Source organism: Maniola jurtina, chromosome 19 (assembly GCF_905333055.1).
Source record: "Maniola jurtina chromosome 19, ilManJurt1.1, whole genome shotgun sequence".
Classification (NCBI taxonomy): Eukaryota; Metazoa; Arthropoda; class Insecta; order Lepidoptera; family Nymphalidae; genus Maniola; species Maniola jurtina.
The window spans coordinates 1,464,951-1,478,557 of record NC_060047.1 but is presented as its reverse complement, the minus strand read 5'-3'; the positions used below and the strand labels follow the sequence as shown (position 1 = coordinate 1,478,557).

General features: G+C 36.9%; 1 protein-coding gene across 3 annotated transcripts; it reads right to left on the bottom strand.

Moving 5' to 3' along the window:
• Positions 1–1,455: 1,455 nt before the first annotated feature.
• On the bottom strand, positions 1,456–12,701 carry LOC123875198 (protein preli-like). Of its 3 annotated transcripts, none has more exons than XM_045920885.1 (6): positions 12,459–12,701; positions 11,894–12,066; positions 6,636–6,743; positions 2,556–2,661; positions 2,294–2,443; positions 1,456–1,676 (listed from the first exon to the last, which is right to left on the bottom strand). In XM_045920885.1, the coding sequence occupies exons 2-6, from the start codon at positions 11,983–11,985 to the stop codon at positions 1,509–1,511; spliced, it is 624 nt and encodes a 207-aa protein (XP_045776841.1). In that variant the 5' UTR covers positions 11,986–12,066; positions 12,459–12,701; the 3' UTR covers positions 1,456–1,508. The 3 variants fall into 3 exon arrangements, with proteins under 3 accessions (XP_045776841.1, XP_045776842.1, XP_045776845.1); XM_045920886.1 differs by lacking the exon at positions 12,459–12,701 and adding an exon at positions 12,178–12,324; XM_045920889.1 differs by lacking the exon at positions 12,459–12,701 and adding an exon at positions 12,182–12,290.
• Between the last annotated feature and the right edge of the window lie 906 nt (positions 12,702–13,607).

Genomic DNA, 13,607 nt, shown 5'->3' with positions numbered 1-13,607 from the left:
AAAAATAAATAGAAAAAGTTTGCCTTTTAGTTGATTCTTTATATTTTAATGAAATCAATTTCTAATTAGTAAATACATAACTTCTCATGCAAGTTTTAATTCGGTATAATTTTAATAAAACATATTATTATGCAAAATCATTCATAAATTATGAGGATTATTATTTGAATGAATATTTCAGTCTGGATGAAAATGAATGCTGTTCACACAAAAATCCCACCACTGGAATGTGGTAATTATGTTATTGGAAAAATTTCATAATGCCGTCGTATTAGGTCGGGTTCACACATTAGAGTTGACTTTCTCATGTTTCATTTTTTTTTTAAAAGAATATTAGCCATGTTAAATGACTAATATTCCCCTTTCCACTCCAACTAAGCCTCAGGCTTGTGCTAGGAGTCGGTACGACAATAGTGCAACGGGCGGGGTTTGAACCGTCGACCTATCGGTTTTCAGTCCACCCCTTTACCGGTTGAACTATTGAGGCTCTGAATTTATATTCCTGTGTTAGATTATATTTCTGTGTTAGTCTCAAACTCGACCAAAAGGTACATAGTAGCAATAATGCAACATGAACATGGCAGTGATTATATAAAAGCTGTCAACAGAGGTGTCAAACCACTGTTGATTAGTAACAATTTGTTTTGTATGATAGTAAAGATAAAGATATCAATTTTATTGTGTTCAGAATCGAATCAATATTACAAGGTACTTTAGCTCAAAACATTGCAAGGTGCCATAATTTTAAGTCTTTAAATTGAAAAGTAACGGTAAAATAATTTAATAGTTTGTATTACGTTTGGAAATGGTCACTTTTGTTTAATATTATTTGTATCAATAATTTAATGATTTTTGATTCCAGTGTTGTTAGGAATGTCGTGGCGCAGTGTCGCTCGCGTCTGGTTAGCTGCGTTTGATGGAGGAGAGCACGTTGGCATTAACGCGCGTGGTTAAATCATTAAATCTCGAGTAGTATTAGATGCATGTGCACAATAACACAGAGCTATCTTTAAACACAATTTCCGTTGTTGCTTAAATTGCACTTTTCCATGTCCATTTTGTGACACTTTCTGATTTAGGGACTTTTATTTTACACTTGATTTATAATATGTTTGGAAATGGTCACTTTTGTTTAATGACACTCTATGCTCAGTGTTGTTAGGAATGTCGTGGCGCAGTCTCGCTCGCGTCTGGTTAACTGCGTTTGATGAAGGAGAGCACATTGGCCTTGGCGCGGCAATTAGCTCTTCAAACAGCCAACAGAAGTACAGACACGAGGTTTAGCAATAAATCTCCAGAAGTAATCGATGCATGAGCATGATATCACACAGAAACGTTAGTTCTCAAACTGCACTTTTCCAAGTCCATTTTGTGACGCTGTGTGTGATTTTCGGACTTTTATTATACACTTGATTTATAATATGTTTGGAAATGGTCACTTTTGTTTAATGGCACTCGATTTACGCTTGGTGTTAGGAATGTCGTGGCGCAGTGTCGCTCGCGTCTGGTTAGCTGCGGTTGACGGAGGAGAGCACGTTGGCCTTGGCGCGCGTGGTGGCGGCGGCGGTGGCGGCGGCGGCGGCGTCGCGCATGTCCTTGAGCGTGTGGGCGACGGGCGTGACGTGCGGCACCGGGCGCGGGTACATGCTGTGCAGCACGTGGTTGAAGCCGTTCACCTGAAGGAAATAACAATTAATTTGTTAACGAAAAATCAGTCAAGTGCGAGTTGGACTCGCACATAAAGATTCTGTATCATCTTACAAGAAATAACGCTTTTTATTTATTTTTAAACTTCACAGCGGCCATTTTGACATTTTTATTATTTGCTGTTATAGCAACAATAGAAATACACAATCTGTGAAAATTTTACGGTTCACGAGATACAGCCTGTTGGCAGGCAGATGGGCCGATGGACGGACAGACAGCGGAATCTTAATTATAGGATCCCATTGGGACCCTTCGCGTATGGTACCATAAACAAGTCATCATCATAACAATATAACTGAAGTTATATCCTGAGCGGGGACCTGACATTTGATGAGAGAAAAATTACATAAAAATGACCCATCACTTATATTATTATTCGACTGGACCTCGTAACATTATAAGGTTGCAAGTTGTCACCTAGCCTAAATGTATTACCTAAGGAGTTGATATAATTTTAATAAACACATTTGGACTTCGTATTTGTGAAAAAAATTGTTCTATTTGCTCCTTCACTGCAGCCTTCGCAATTCTCTGAAAAAAAAATCATTTTTTCATACTTCTTATCAATAAGTATGCAAGGACTCACCATCTGATTGCAGTTTTTTTTGAACCTATCGAGTCCGAAGGCCCGGATGGCTCGTGAGAAGCCGAACACTTGAGAGTCGATCCACGCTGAGCGTTTCGCTATCGTTTGACCAGGACCGGACGGCCTGTACTCTACACGCTCTACCACACTCTGGAAATTATATTATTATCATCATAATCATATCATTAATACAAGGCCAAACGTTGATTGTTTCAATTGCATTCTGCAAGTTGGGACTGGCGCATAATAACGAAATACTCACCATAACTTTAGTGTAGCCCAGATTCCTTGTGTATGTAATGAGCACCTTCTTTTCTGGGTCAACCATGCTCTCTTCAATGATCTTCACTGATTTTGCACTAAAAAATCTGGAAAAAAGGATTTTTTTAAACATGACTATTCACTCTTCTCTCCATGTCTGAATTGCCCACCAAACAAAACAGCTCTTTTGAGGCAACCATCTATTGTCATCACACTTAATATTATAAAGGAGAAAGTTTGTATGTGTGTGTGTGTGTATGTTTGTTACTCCTTCACGCAAAAACTACTGGACGGATTGGGCTGAAGTTTAGAATGGAGATAGATTATACCATGGATTAGTACATAGGCTACTTTTTATCCCGGAAAATCAAAGAGTTCCCACGGGAATTTTAAAAAAACCTAAATCCACGCGAACGAAGTCGCGGGTATCAGCTAGTCAGTTCATATTTTGAACTGATAGCCATGATACCCGTCCAGTAAACTCGAAGTTTACTGGATGGGTAAACTTGATCATATAATATGTCCAGTTTTAGAGATACTTTCCAAACTGACCAATTTGAGAACTGAATTAGGAAAGTCATCAAAAGCATACATCAATCTTCATAACTAGTAAAGTAAACAGAAATTGTGTACCTAATTCTTCTATAGGCACTGTTTTATCAGACATGTTTACAAGTTCATATCTATTTTTAGTGCTATTAATTTCAAAACAATTGATAAAGTGATAAGAAACAGAAAGTTTATTTTCTCTCTCTAAAGATTCTTAATAGATAGATTTTATCTTTGGCACATTTCTACTTTATCAACGATAAACCTATTATTGTCATCATAATATTATTGACGTAATTTGGTAAGTAAAAAGATAGCTTGCATCTCGGACATAACGGACATACCTACCCAGTTAACTTTTTCACTTTGAAAATCAAAGTGTTCCCATGAGATTTATAGGGTTCCGTACCTAAAAAGGAAAAACGGAACCCTTATAGGATTACTTTGTTGTCTGCCTGTCTGTCTGTCCGTTCGTCCGTCCGTCGTGTCTGTCAAGAAACCTAAGGATACTTCCCTTAGTTGACCTAGAATCATGAAATTTGGCAAGTAGGTAGGTCTTATAGCTCAAGTACAGGAATAAATCTGTAAACCGCGAATTTGTGGTCACATCATTTAAAAAAAAATTAAAATATGTTTCAATTTTCAAAGTAAGATAACTATACCAAGTGGGCAATCATATGAAAAGGCTTTAACTGTACATTCTAAAACAGATTTTTGACTATTTTTATGCATAATAGTTTTTGATTTATTGTGCAAAATGTTGAAAAAAAAAATAGCTGAGTACGGAACCCTCAGTGCGCGAGTTTGACTTGCACTTGGCCAGTTTTTCAAATATCTAAATCTATGTGGTTGAAGTCGCGAGCCTCTTCAGCTAGTTTCTCATACATAAGAAGAAATGAAAGTATTTAAATATGCTGTAGCCACAGAAAACATAAAAGTTCTAAATTGTAACTTGTTGACTTTAACTGTTAACCTTGAGGGCGACCTCGCTAACCGTGTCTAAGAAAATTATCTAGGTACACTCAATGCCATATGAAGACAAGGTCAATTATCAAATATCAACATTGTTCCATAATTTTGAATTGTTTTTATTTCACCAAAAACTACTAGAAAGGATTCCTTCACAATAGCATCACTAATACCTCTTTTACTTGTTAATCCCCGACCCAAAAAGAGGGGTGTTATAAGTTTGACGTGTGCATCTGTCTGTGGCATCGTAGCTCCTAAACTAATGAACCGATTTTAATTTAGTTTTTTTGTTTGAAAAGTGGCTTGATTGAGAGTGTTCTTAGCTATAATTCAAGAAAATCGGTTCAGCCGTTTGAAAGTTGTCATCTCTTTTCTAGTTACTGTAACCTTCACTTGTCGGGGGTGATATAAATTTTTAATTTACACTTGTAAGTCGATACTAATCTAACAATAAAACTGAAGGCTTAATATTATATAGGTACCAAGTTGTTAATTACATAGCATTCAGATTTTCAGATTGACAAAAGTAATAATCGGTGTACTGCAGATAAAAAAAAAATCGGCAGAATTGTGAACCACTTCCTTTTTGGAAGTCTATTAAAAAAGGCTAAGCATCCTACTGATATTATAATTATGTGTATTATAAAAATGTGTGTTTGTTAGTTGTTCCATTATGCTGCAAAAGGGCAATAGATCTAAGTGATTGTAGACAGTGACATAGAGTACTATTTATTTTAAAAAATCAAAGATTCAAAAAACATCTAATATCACGCAGACGAAGTCGTGGGCACCAACCTACCTCATACCTATCTAGTACTTCATAATATTATCATTGTTAAAACAGTCAGCATGACCAATTACATAAGGAAAGTGTATGCACAATAAATGGCAATAAAGATATAGGCATGGGAAAATGCATGTCATGATAGTGAATCACATAAACATTGCAAGAGGAAACCCCAGTCTATACATTGCGGTTTATCCTCATTTGCGCATCAAATATACAGATCAAAGATATTGTATACTAGCTGTGCCCGCGACTTCGTTCGCGTGGAATAGTGACTTTTCGCGCTTTATATAGCCACGGACGCTCAGGCGCGAGGCGCCGTGATTGTTTAAATTGACATAACTTTTTTATTTATGAACCGATTGACATGAAATAAACACTAAATCCTAAGTGAAGCTTACTACAATATATTAGTGAAAACCGTATCTAAATCGAATAAGCCGTTTCTGAGATTAGCGTGCACAAACACACAGACAAACAGACAAACAGACAAAAAAATAATTAATTACAATTTCGGGTTCGGCATCGATATAATAACAACCCCTGCTACTTTTTTTTTTATATATTTCCATTGTACAGACACCACTTTTCTACAATTTTATTATATGTATAGATGAAAGAATAGAAAAAAAACCAACATCTATATCTATTACATATATTAAAATTGTAGAAAAGTGTTGTCTGCACAATGGAAATATATTAAAAAAAAGTAGCAGGAAAAAAAGTAGAAATTGTAATTATTTTTTTTTTGTCTGTTTGTCTGTGTGTTTGTGCACGCTAATATCAGAAACGGCTTATTCGATTTAGATACGGTTTTCACTAATATATTGTAGTAAGCTTCACTTAACATTTAGTGTTTATTTCATGTCAATCGGTTCATAAATAAAAAAGTTACGTCAATTTAAAGAATCACGGCGAACATTTTTAACGTACATGCTGCCCGAAAAGTCACTATTCCACGCGAACGAAGTCGCGAGCACAGCTAGTTATGAATAAGTTTGTATCACAGGCAGTCCATATGAAACATTATCTTAGTACCTAATAGTAATAGCTTAACCTAATTCCTATTCATCCTTCACTGACCCACTACTGAGCATGGACTTCTCTCTTTGGAGTGCTTAAAGCATAATAGCACGCTGGCCAAATGCAGATTGGCAGATTTCACTTAATGGTAATTGATGATGAACTTCTGTTTTTGTATTCAGATAGTAAGTAAGCCCTTGACTGCAATCTCACATGGTGGTAAGTGATAAGATGGAAGTGGGCTAATTTATGGTAGAGGGATGGTAGGTTTTCTATTAAACCCATATCTCTGATCATTTCTTCTCAGCATCGTACCGGACCGGTAAATCGTGCACAGCACAGCTTTGCCAGTAGGGTGGTAACTAGCCATGGTCGTAGCCTCCCACCAGGTCAGACCAGAGACAATTTAGAAATTATAAATTACCGTGGAGGAACCGCAAACTCTGTTGATAGTTTATGGGTGGACTGTGTTGGCGTTTGATGGCCCGCGTGCGGTGCTTTTTTGGAGTGTTTTTTTGTTGGAAGTGGTCGGTTTTTGTGTTCTGCTGGTGTTTATTGGTGGTGGAACTGACTAGGAAGCGCTCTGAAGGGGCGCCGCGTGTATGTCGGCAGGCGCCGGCGCAGACGAAGTCCATATTTATACATATAGTTTCCCTAACTTGTAAATAACTACAAACTTGACATTGGCTAATCAGTGTAAAGCCAGACGAGAGGAAAAAAAAAGTTTATGGGTGTAAATGTGTGACTACATACCTCTCACCCCACTTAGGCACCCTGTTAGTCTTGGTCAACAGTCTCTTTGTGTACAAACACCCATCCTTCACTTGGCGGCTGCAAGTGTCTTCCGATAACACATGTGTGCTGAAAAAAAACCAGCTTCTTAAATGATGTTTGGGATTAGCAACTAAACAGTAACAAATGACACGAAATAATTTTAAATACATATCAAAACTAGTGTTTTGCTCGGTGCGCGAGCTGCTAAAGCAGCTCGCGTGACGTGGTAAGGTTAACTTTATTATATTTAACCAAATTTATTTATTAAAGATACAAAATTAAGCGCGAAAACACAATAAAACGACACCCATATCGATTTTTTTTTTAAAAATGCATGTCCGCCATCTTGGATTTCAAAATAAATGTCGTTATCATAATGAGCAACCTGGAAAACTCTGAAAACGACATCCATATCATTTTTTGTAAAAACGGGGTAGTTGAGGTTAATAAAGTAGGGTGCGTGGGTGCGCGGACCACTAAAGTGGTCCGCGAGCATGCAGAGTTTGTTCCACCGAGTAGACCTTCGGATCCTAATCATCTTTGGCCAAGAAACCACTCTTCCATCTTTTATATTCTCCGAGATAGACACCGACGAAATTTGTACGGCGGCCATCTTGTTTTTCCAAAATTTTCCACTTTTTCTATTAATCGTTTACTACATTCTTTAAAGATTGCGAGTTTCAACGAAATCGGTTGGAAAACAAAAGAGTTGCAAAAATCATATAGGCCGCCATCTTGTTTTTCTGAAACGTCATAATTTTTCCCTACTCATATCGCGCACCAAAACATATCTCCCCTACATTATCGTATCGTTATCCGTCTCTTTCTAGGAGAATGAGACATTCAATATTCGCCATACAAAATGTATGGGAAAATAAATTCCGCCATTTTGAATTTTTTTTCTATTCATCGAGTAGACCTTTGGATTCTGATCCTCTTTTGCCACGAAACCGCACCTCCATCTTTTATACCCTCCGAGCTGGACGCCGGCGAAATTTGTATGGCGGCCATCTTTTCTTCGCCATTTTAAATTTTTTTCCAGCTTTTTGGCAATTGGATGATGTCATGAATGACATTTGCTCGAGCACCCCCCGCCTATCTTCAATACCTTAAGCGGGCCCTTCACCCATTTCCGATATCCTCAATCATCAGCTCTCTCCATAATTTTGGCTTACTAAGTTTTTGTTTTCTATCTGACACCATCAGTGAAAAAAAAAAATTTCATACAAAATTTTACAGGAGTTTTTTAGTTGAAAATCTCGAAAATCTCCCCTAAAGTGGCAACACCGGTTGCATATCTCCATACTGCAAGCCGAGATACACAATCGATTCATACATACTGACTTTCCAAAATGTTGCCAACTGCCTCAAAAACGTGGTCAAAATTTCGAAAAATAAAAAAAAATACAAAATGGCCGCCAACTCGTTTCACAGAAAGATTTTACACGGTTTCATAATTTTCCTATTAACTACAGGATATACCGCGCCCGACGACGTTTCAATATTTCCTCTCGCTTGCACCCACGCGAAAGGGGATACCGTGAAAAAGACCGTGTCGAAAATCACTTTTAATTTGATAAATTCCAGTGTTGCCAGTCTCCGGTAACAAAAATACCCAAATGTCATTTGTACGAGCAAAACACGTAATCGCTCATACTTGAATTTTGCTAAAAGTGCGTATTTCGATTTTTTACAATTTCCCGAAAATCTTGAAATTTCCCTAAAAATGGGGTAATTTTTTTACTCCAATCTATACCTCGAGCCTATACGTACAATCGCTTGATAGAAGCCAAATCGCTCCGATGTTGCCAACTTTGAGATATTTAACTTTTAAAATTGCGTTTTTTCGTACCTCGGACAAAACGGCCACCATGTCAGCCGCCATCTTGAATTTTTAAAAACCACTTCCGTTCTGTCAAAATGCAGGATAATCGTGGGCGAATCCAAAAAAAATAATTATCCTCGATTACCCCGTCTCGGATCTGTGGCTCCGCGGTTCGGGGTCGAAAAATCAAAAATTTTAAAACACTACGGCTCGGCCGCCATCTTGTTTTTCCAATTTTTTCCACATTTTCTGTTAATCATTTACTACTTTCTTCAAAGTTTGCAAAATTCAACAAAATCGGTTGGAAAACAACGGAGCTGCAAAAATCACCTCGACCGCCATCTTGTTTTTCCGAAATGTCATAATTTTTCCCCAGAGAGTTCCCGAATCCGAACACAACTCCCCTACATCACTATATCATTTTCCGTCTCTTTCTAGGAGAACAATTATGTCAATGAGTGAGTGAGTGGTAATCGAGCTATATATAGTATAAATAACTAGTTTTTGCTCGGTGCGCGAGCTGCTAAAGCAGCTCACGTGACGTGGTAAGGTTAACTTTATTATATGAAACCAAATTGATTTATTAAGATACATAATTCACCCCGAAAAACCCCATAAAATGACAGGCATTTCTATTTTTTGTAGAAAATGTAAGTCCGCCATCTTGGATTTGAAAATAAATGTCATCATCAAAATTAGCACCCTGAAAAACCCTGAAAACGATATCCATTTTATTTTTTTGTAAATTAGGATAATAATTTAGTAGGGTGCGTGGGTGCGCGGACCACTAAAGTGGTCCGCGAGCATGCAGAGTTTGTTCCACCGAGTAGACCTTCGGACCCTGATCATCTTTTGCCACGAAACCACACTTCCATCTTTTATAGCCTCCGAGATAGACACCGACGAAATTTGTACGGCGGCCATCTTGTTTTTCCAAAATTTTTCACTTTTTCTATTAATCGTTTCTACATTCTTCAAAGATTGCGAGTTTCAACGAAATCGGTTGGAAAACAAAAGAGTTGCAAAAATCATATAGGCCGCCATCTTGTTTTTCTGAAATGTCATAATTTTCCCCTACTCGCCTCCCCCATCCAAACACATCTCCCATACATCCATGTATCGTTTTCTGTCTCTTTCTAAGAGAATGAGGCATTCAATATTCGCCATATAAAATGTATGGAAAAAAAAAGTTCCGCCATTTTGGATTTTTTTTCTATTCATCGAGTAGACCTTCGGATTCTGATCATCTCTTGCCAAGAAACCTCACTTCCATCTTTTATACCTTCCGAGCTGGACACCAGCGAAATTTGTATGGCGGCCATCTTTTCTTCGCCATTTTGAATTTTTTTTCAGCTTTTTGGCAATTGGATGACGTCATGAATGACATTTGCTCGAGCACCCCCCGCCTATCTTCAATACCTTAAGCGGGCCCTCCACCCGTCTCCGAAATCCTCAATCATCAGCTCTCTCCATAATTTTGGCTTACTAAGTTTTTGTTTTCTATACGACACAATCAGTGAAAAAAAAAATTTTCATACAAAATTTTACAGGAGTTTCTTAGTTGAAAATCTCGAAAATCTCCCCAAAAGTGGCAACACCGGTTGCATATCTCCATACTGCCAGCCTAGATACACAATCGATTCATACATATTGACTTTCCAAAATGTTGCCAACTGCCTCAAAAACGTGATCAAAATTTCGAAAAGTTAAAAAAAATACAAAATGGCCGCCAACTTGTTTCACAGAAAGATTTTACACGGTTTCATATTTTTCCTATTAACTACAGGATATACCGCTCCCGATGACGTTTCAATCTTTCCTCTCGCTCGCACCCACGCGAAAGGGGATACCGTGAAAAAGACCGTGTCGAAAATCACTTTTACTTTGATAAATTCCAGTGTTGCCAATCTCCGGTGACAAAAATACCCAAATGTCATTTGTACGAGCAAAACACGTTATCACTCATACTCGGATTTTGCTAAAAGTGCGTATTTCGATTTTTTACAATTTCCCGAAAATCTTGAAATTTCCCTGAAATGGGGTAATTTTTTTTACTCCAATCTACACCTCGAGCCTGTACGTACAATCGCTTGATAAAAGCCGAATCGCTCCGATGTTGCCAACTTTGAGATATTTAACTTTGAAAATTGCGATTTTTCGTACCTCTAACATAATGGCCGCCACGACAGCCGCCATCTTGAATTTTTAAAAACTACTCCCGTTCTGTCAAAATACAGGATAATCGTGGGCGAAACCAAAAAAAATAATTATCCTCGATTACCCCGTTTCGGATCTGTGGCGCCGCGGTTCGGGGTCGAAAAATCAAAAATTTTGAAACGCTACGACTCGGCCGCCATCTTGTTTTTCCAATTTTTTCTACATTTTCTGTTAACCGTTTACTACATTCTTTAATAATTGCGAGTTTGAACAGAGTCCCTTAAAAAACAAAGGAGCTGCAAAAATGACGACGGCCGCCATCTTGTTTTTCCGAAATGTCATAATTTTTCCCCAGAAGGTTCCCGAAACCAAACACAACTCCCCTACATCATTATATCATTTTCCGTCTCTTTCTAGGAGAACAATTATGTCAATGAGTGAGTGAGTGGTAATCGAGCTATATATAGTATAATTACAGAACCAGCAGGAGTTAAACCTCCACCTCTCTAAGGTATCACAATTGAAGTGCTTTGACCACTAGGTCACAGTGGTCACTTACTGCCAGTGCCGAAATTTCAGATAATACATATTTTATTCAGCCACTATGAAAGATTTATGCCAGCTATACCTATAACACTGTCTCGTTTTAACAGTGTCTTAAGTCTGAACAAAGTCAAAGTGCACTCTATAGATTTCAGCCTTAGTCACACTAATATTATAAAGGAGAAAGTTTGTATATGTGTGTGTGTGTGTGTGTGTTTGTTACTCCTTCACGCAAAAACTACTGGACGGATTGGGCTGAAATTTAGAATGGAGATAGATTATACCCTGGATTAGCACATAGGCTACTTTTTATCCCGGAAAATCAAAGAGTTCCCACGGGAATTTTAAAAACCTACATCCACGCGAACGAAGTCGTGGGTATCAGCTAGTGTCTAATAATGCCATCTAATAGTGACACATTACAGTCCACTACTTCAAAAGCTGCTGCATGCTTACTGCAGCTCTTTTGAATGAGAAATGACATATTATTGCTTTATATTATTTATAATTTTCATGAAAGTGTTGTTTAAACACTATGGTTAATAGAATAAAAAACAACAAAGAAAGTAATGAGGGGTGGTTATGCAGCTTGTATTCAAGACTAAAGACAGCACATTTTATTTATTAACTTTAACTAGACTGACTCTCTTTGTCTCAAGATGCTTAGAAAAAAAAATGTTTATGGCAAAAATTCTTGTTCTTTGACCCATACCTTTGTGGATTGGGATACCTTTTCCAGTATCCCCGAGCAACTTGATCCCAACTAAAGTTGAATGTTGTTGCATCTTCAAAATATCTGGCCATCTTTTCTTTTTTTTTCACACTTTAAATAGAATGATTGTGAACAGAGCTTAACACTGCGCCATACTTTGTTACCACTCAAACCTGTTATCATAAAAAGTTAAGTGTTAATTTTAAAAAACGCATATGAATATTATAATTTAATTATTCATGTTTGAATGTTACATAAAACTTAAACTAGGTCAAATTGATTACCTACTAGTGATAGGTAAGTCAAATAACTTAAGGGCTTCCTTACAATTATTTTGTGTACAAACACAAAGCAACTGTAGTGTGACTGCAGTCACGTAGTTTAACCAATCGAATATGAATACTTAATTAAGGTCGACCGCTTATTGAAAACTTATGTTGTCAAGTTGTATAACACCTTAAACAGGTTACTTAAGCCCTAAAAACTCACGAACTCACTCCAGAACTCTAAGTTTCGATTAATTATCCATTTTATATCAAGGAAATGTAAATAATATAATAATTACCTCTGCTGGAGCTATACAAGATGCCGTATTTTAACAGGCGATGCTTTGCGAAGACTGCAGTTCGCGACTGCCACAATGCCTCAAAATACTTATTTTGAACATAAAATGCTTGATTTCTCCAAAAACCACATGTTATCATTCATAATTCCAGGTGTTTTTGATAAAAAACTGATAAATATTTTCACAGATAACTTCAGAACACGGAAATTTGATCTTTGACTAGTGAAGTGAAATGTATCCAAGAGCGAACTACTCGATACCAATAGATCTTTTGAAATCGATTTACTGAAAAGCGAACTACTTATCATAGTTAATTGATCTTCATCTTGACATTATCTTTAATAATAGGTAATAAAATTAAATATTATGTTTGGTACCAACTATTCATTGTTTTATGATTGAAGCAATAAAATTAAATTGTTAATTATTTAACCTATTAGGAAATAAGATTGAAATTTGGAATTAAATTAAGATTATAAAAATTAATTAATTAACTATTATTACTATCATTTAGCTTTAGTTAAGATTTGAATTTATTTTATAGATGAATCGAGCGTTTCTAAAGTCCTAAGTCTTATTAGAAGCAAATATCTACAGCTTATCGCTACCCCACTTCGATTAGGTGAGAGAACAACCTCTCGCTCTCGCTGGGAAACGAAGTGGGATCCGGTCCGGTTAACTGGTCTATGATAAGTAGGTATTTGCATAAAAGTAAAATAGGTACCTATAAATAATTAGAAGCGCTCGAGCCATTTTCATCTGTTATTCTTGGTTTGAATAAATAAAAATCGATTATATTTTCAGATGGTACATCCTTATTTCATCCTGACAGACCACAGATTGTCAATAATAAATATTTATGACACTCGTCTATGGTTATTTATGGTTATTAGGCTTAAACCACACAAGTTGTCCGGTTCCATTCCGGTTGGGTTCCGAATTCTGCCCGTTGTAATTTTTTGTGTCAAACGCTGTCAACTAAGGTCAAATTAGTCCTAGGTGTATAGTTAGGTCACGTTAGATACTAGGCGGTAGTTAGTACTTAGTGCATAATTCGCGCCCTTATTTTCAAAAGTAAACGAACATGGATAATGTCATTAGAATAGGTTGCTCAGGAATGGAGATCGTCAAATAAATCGTAGTATTAGT

Bases quoted from the DNA above. Each gene is read 5' to 3' on its own strand.
- LOC123875198 (XM_045920885.1), bottom strand. From the start codon at position 11,985: ATGGCCAGATATTTTGAAGATGCAACAACATTCAACTTTAGTTGGGAT. The intron at 6,744-11,893 runs GTATGGGTCAAA...GTTTTTTTTCAG, and splicing joins AGGTATCCCAATCCACAAAG to CACACATGTGTTATCGGAAG. The intron at 2,444-2,555 runs GTGAGTATTTCG...TATAATTTCCAG, and splicing joins TGGGCTACACTAAAGTTATG to AGTGTGGTAGAGCGTGTAGA.